Below are 5,000 nucleotides of genomic sequence, written 5' to 3' on the forward strand. Positions count from 1 at the left end.
CCAGAGAAACACACACATTAGACCAGAGAAACACACACATTGGACCAGAGAACACACATACATTGGACCAGAGACACTTTCAGAACACACACTCCCAGGAGAAAGGGAAGAAGTGAGGGAGGAGGAGGAGGAGGAGGAGGAGGAGGAGGAGGAGAAGGAAGAGAGGAAGCAGAGTGCCCTTGAAGAATCTTCAGTAGTGGCCGCTGCTGCTGCCGGCAATGCGTTGCCCCTGACAACACCCGCGATGCCAGAAACGATAGAATGCGAGGGAGAGGGTAAAAAAACTAAACAAGCCACTCGATTGGTCTGAGAGAGAGAGAGAGCATCAGCAACAGCAACAGTTTCTACTCTGGTGGTAGAATCAGAGTTGGCAGCATTGGGAGAAAGAGTAGGAGGATTTATGTGGACTAGAGGGGAGTCTATTGGAGAGCTCTGCAAGAGAGGGACAGAGAGGAACAGCCCTCATCCTCCCGGGGTGGCCAGACACACCCATGTCTCTTTAATCTACACAGGGATAAAAGGTTCACCTCCACTTCCTGGCTAAGGACACAAATACAGAGACAACGGCTGGATCTGTATCGGACCAGGACTGCAGCAACAGGACTGCAGCCGTCTCAAAACTCAGTGGGAGAGAGAGTGAACAGAAGGGAGGGAAGAGAGAGAGAGAGAGAGAGAGAGAGAGAGAGAGAGAGAGAGAGAGGGGGCAGCCTGAGCCTGCCTGTGGCACCCCTAGGACCGACACACTCTCTCCAGCGACGGAGAGAGAGAAGGAGATAGAGAAGGAGTCTGAACTACGGACAGTCCCACATCGTCACTGATACCTCTCCCTCTCCTCTCGGGGGGGAATCACTGGACGTAATTACCAGGAACACAACAACGCTGCTACTGCTACCAGATTAGAGACAGAGGAAGGGGAGGGAGAGGAGAAAAAATAGGAGAAGGAGAGGAGGGGATGAACAGAGAGGAGGAGGAGGAGGGGTAGCTGCTGTAGGAGAGCAAGTTCCATTGAGCCCCCTGACTCGACCACCGCTGACGTTCCTGTTCCTGTCGACTCACTACTACCATCGCAGTGCTGCTGGGGTGAGCTCATCATACCCTCCCCTACCTTAGCTACCGCTGACAGCATCACCTCTGCTGATCAGGTCTGTCTCTCTGTCTCTCTCTCTCACTCAACCGATACAGTGGCAGGACAACAGAGATTCAGCTCTGTCATCTCTCCCTCACTCTTTCTCTCTCCCTCCCACTTAGTCCATCCAGCAAAAAGACAACAGAGATTCAGCTTTCTCATCTCTCTCTCTCAACTCAGCACTACAAATGAACAAGAACAAGGCAGTTTGTCTCTCCCTCAGCTCCTCAGACAGCCAGGAAACAGAGATTCAGCTCTCCTCTCATCTCCACTCTCCTCTTCTCTCTCTGCTGAGCACGACGAGTCCCAGGACAGCAACAACACAAAGAGAGACACAGTGACCAAGGAGTCAACAGATGAGCTACTTTGTCTCAAACAGAGTCCGAGTCTGAAGTCAGAAGAGAAAGGAGGAGGGCCCACAGCACCTGTCCTAGGTCTTAGAGACGATTCTCAGTCACAGGTCTCCGGCAGCAACGCAGAGGGAGGCACAGAGACCAAGGGGAGGGACTGTCTCAAACAGAGCCAGGAGAGAAAGGAGAATCCACAACTTTAGGACCTGTCCTAAGACAACTAAGAGGAGTCTCCATCTCAGCCACAGAGACCAGGAGAGAGACAGGGAAGGATCCCAGCAAAGCCCGCCCTCTGCCTTCTCTTTTATCTCACCTCAGCCTCCGCTGGTCTTTCCGTTACAGCAGAGCTCAGACACAACAGGTCCATATCAACCACCACCAGCACCACCTCAGAGGCTAAGGTTTTCTGAGAGTGAAGCTACACGTCTCAGGTCAGTACAGCCTCAGTCTTAAGACAGTGTTAGTGGTGTAGTGGAACCCTTCACTATGTCTGGAGTTAAGGTGTTCCGGCTAGCTGTGAGGGGCAACAGGAAACTGTTTTTCGATGACGCAGTGAAAGCTGACGATAGTTCCTCTATGTGCCTCCATGATGTCTCTGTCTCCCAACCTGCTACTGGACTGGACTGTGCCTTCCTGCCTCCACTGAATGTGCACGAGAACCTTCACCACCCAGTGAGTGAGGCTAGCTTCACCTCACACAACTTCCTCAGCGTCAGGAAGCCAGAGACCCCACCACCACCAACCCTGACCCCACCACAGTCAGCTCTGCCTGGGGACAGACCACCAACCCTGACCTCTCCTGACCTCCTTTGGGAGCCTAAGGAGAAGACTCAGACAAGTAGAACGGTTAAAGGGTCAGAGGTCAAGGTCTCAGAGAGAGAAAAGGAGGATGGAGAAAATGAGAATGGTGGAAGGAAGCATGGAGGAGACTCATCTCAACTAACTTCGCTCAGTATAGTTTCTGGTGAACCTGCCCTTGAACCAGTCCCAGACCCATTCCCAGACTCAGTTCCATGTCCAGACGCAGTCCCAGACCCACACCCAGTCCCAGACCCAGTCCCAGACCCAGTCCCAGACCCAGACCCAGTCCCAGACCCAGTCCCAGACCCAGTCCCAGTCCCAGTCCCAGACCCATTCCCAGACTCAGTTCCATGTCCAGACCCAGTCCCAGACCCACACCCAGTCCCAGACCCAGACCCAGTCCCAGACCCAGACCCAGTCTCAGACCCAGTCCCAGACCCAGTCCCAGTCCCAGTCCCAGTCCCAGTCCCAGACCCAGACCCAGTCCCAGTCCCAGTCCCAGACTCAGTTCCATGTCCAGACGCAGTCCCAGACCCACACCCAGTCCCAGACCCAGTCCCAGACCCAGTCCCAGACCCAGACCCAGACCCAGTCCCAGTCCCAGTCCCAGTCCCAGTCCCAGACCCATTCCCAGACTCAGTTCCATGTCCAGACGCAGTCCCAGACGCACACCCAGTCCCAGACCCAGTCCCAGACCCAGTCCCAGACCCAGACCCAGTCCCAGTCCCAGTCCCAGTCCCAGTCCCAGACCCAGTCCCAGACCCAGTCCCAGTCCCAGTCCCAGTCCCAGTCCCAGACCCAGTCCCAGACTCAGAACAGGCGGATATCAAACTTCATAACCAGTCTTCTTTAGATCCTATGAAGGGTACAGAGGGGCCTCAGAGTTCCAGAGACTCTCCCTCTGAGTCTGAGACTGTGCCTGTTGTTAAGCCTGGATCTGAGCCAGTCACTAAGGCTCATGTTCCAGCAGAAACATTATTTGACCTGCCCTCCCCTTCCCTGAGTGATCAGTCTGATAGTAATGAGCCCATCGTGATACTGAAGCGTCCAGGTCCCATGCTGAGTCACTTGGAGTTCATCAATGAATGTGACGTTTCACCTCCTGGACTCTGGGACTGTCACGGTGGCAGTCACTGTGACAGCATTGCACTTCCTGATCATGTGACAGGGGAAATGACATCACTTCCTGATCATGTGACAAGGGAAATTACATCACTTCCTGATCATGTGACAGGGGAAATGAGACAGGCAGCATCTGTAATACTGGATTCAGAGTACAGAGATAACCTGAGACACAGGGAGGATGAGTATGAGACTGGTGACTGTGGTGACAAAGGACCACTGGCTGACAAGGAGGAAGAGGAAGTTGTTGAGAAGCTTCTAGAACAAGTGCCCGTCTCTAAATCACCATCTCAGACTACAACAGTATCAACAGCTGGATCTGATAACACCATTCCCCTACATGCATTTAACATTGGAGCTGAGCCCAAGGTAGAAGAGCCTGTCAGGGTAAATCTATCCCGTAGTGCTGTGTCCGTTAAAAATGTCATTAACGATGACAGCCCAACACCCAGTGCTGAGCAGCCAATCAGCAGCCGGCCTCGTAATGTAAACACAGAGGACAAACGGGGAGACAAGGGGAAGAGGAAGGACGAGATGAGACAAAATGAAACGGAAGTCGAAGACAAAAAGGGAGATCAGAATCTCTCTCATAAACGACAGGAAATGGAGGAGGATGACAAGCAGAAAGGAAAAGGGAATCGGACAAGTAAACAACAAGAGAGTAATGAGACTGATCTAACAACAGGACAGGAAATCGGAGGGACCAGATATCATTCAGAACAGAAACAGACAGAGTCACAAATATTGTCTGAGCTGGACCAGAGAGACGAGAACAGTGGAAGACCAGGCTCTGGCCTCATTTGGCCCCCCCTGGCTCCTCCGGGGTCGCCCCTGGCTCTTCCAGGGTCGTCTAAGGACGTGTTATGTTCCAGTGGAGACTGTAGCCATTTATCCTCTCCCTCTGTGTTAGAACAAAGTCTCTACCCCATGCTGCCTGTGCCAGCAACAGTACCAACAGAACCCTGCGCCAAGAGAGACTCCCCTGTACCTGATTTGACTGAAAATGCAGCTCTTATTCAATCAGATTCAGCGATTCTCCCAAAACTCTTTGCTCAGCAACAAGAAAGAGAACATGAAGATCGGCAAGAGAAGCCAGGATCCAGTCCAGGTTTAGAAACAGACAACGAACACACAGCGTTATTCACAACTTCACCACTGTTGCCGGGGGTAACGCAGGGAGCAGAGAGGACCCCGGGAGGTTTGCGTCAGGGAGAGAACAGGAAGTCAGGTGATGGCAACTATGTCACCAATGGAGGGAAAGGTGGAGGAATTTCCGGAGAGAAGGATGGAGAGAAAAGACCAGACACAGAGGAGGGCGAGGGGAAGAGGACTGTAGAGGACTATAGTTTCAACCGGGGTCATGAAGAAGTCGATATGCCATCTCATAGTCACCATGGTTTCATTTTCGACTGGGATAGTGGGGATGTTGAGAGAGACAACACCACGAGGACTGTCGGTAAAGTCCCTGTTGGTGGGGGAAAAAGACAGGACACAGATAAAAACCAAAACAACAGACCAGGAGAAGTCAACTTCCTGTCTGATTCAGACAAGGAGGCCAAACCTAACCCAGTCTCAGACCACCAGACCAAAGGTACTGTCCC

The 5,000-nt window shown here is 52.6% G+C and overlaps 1 protein-coding gene across 15 annotated transcripts in view; it reads left to right on the forward strand.

Moving 5' to 3' along the window:
* The first annotated feature begins 3,023 nt into the window (after positions 1-3,023).
* LOC110499508 (protein piccolo) overlaps positions 3,024-5,000 on the forward strand; it is a 135,696-nt gene continuing 133,719 nt past the window's right edge. For 9 of the 15 annotated variants that reach the window (XR_005038028.1, XM_036956422.1, XM_036956423.1 and 6 more), the window contains exon 1: positions 3,043-5,000. This exon is cut by the window's right edge and continues 1,518 nt beyond it. Coding sequence is in view for 14 of the 15 variants with exons in the window: in XM_036956422.1 (XP_036812317.1) it covers positions 3,136-5,000 (1,865 nt within the window). In the remaining variant the exon portion in view is untranslated. The other 6 variants (XM_036956431.1, XM_036956436.1, XM_036956432.1 and 3 more) reach the window with 4 other exon arrangements.

The sequence above is a fragment of the Oncorhynchus mykiss genome, chromosome 20 (assembly GCF_013265735.2).
Source record: "Oncorhynchus mykiss isolate Arlee chromosome 20, USDA_OmykA_1.1, whole genome shotgun sequence".
NCBI lineage: Eukaryota > Metazoa > Chordata > Actinopteri > Salmoniformes > Salmonidae > Oncorhynchus > Oncorhynchus mykiss.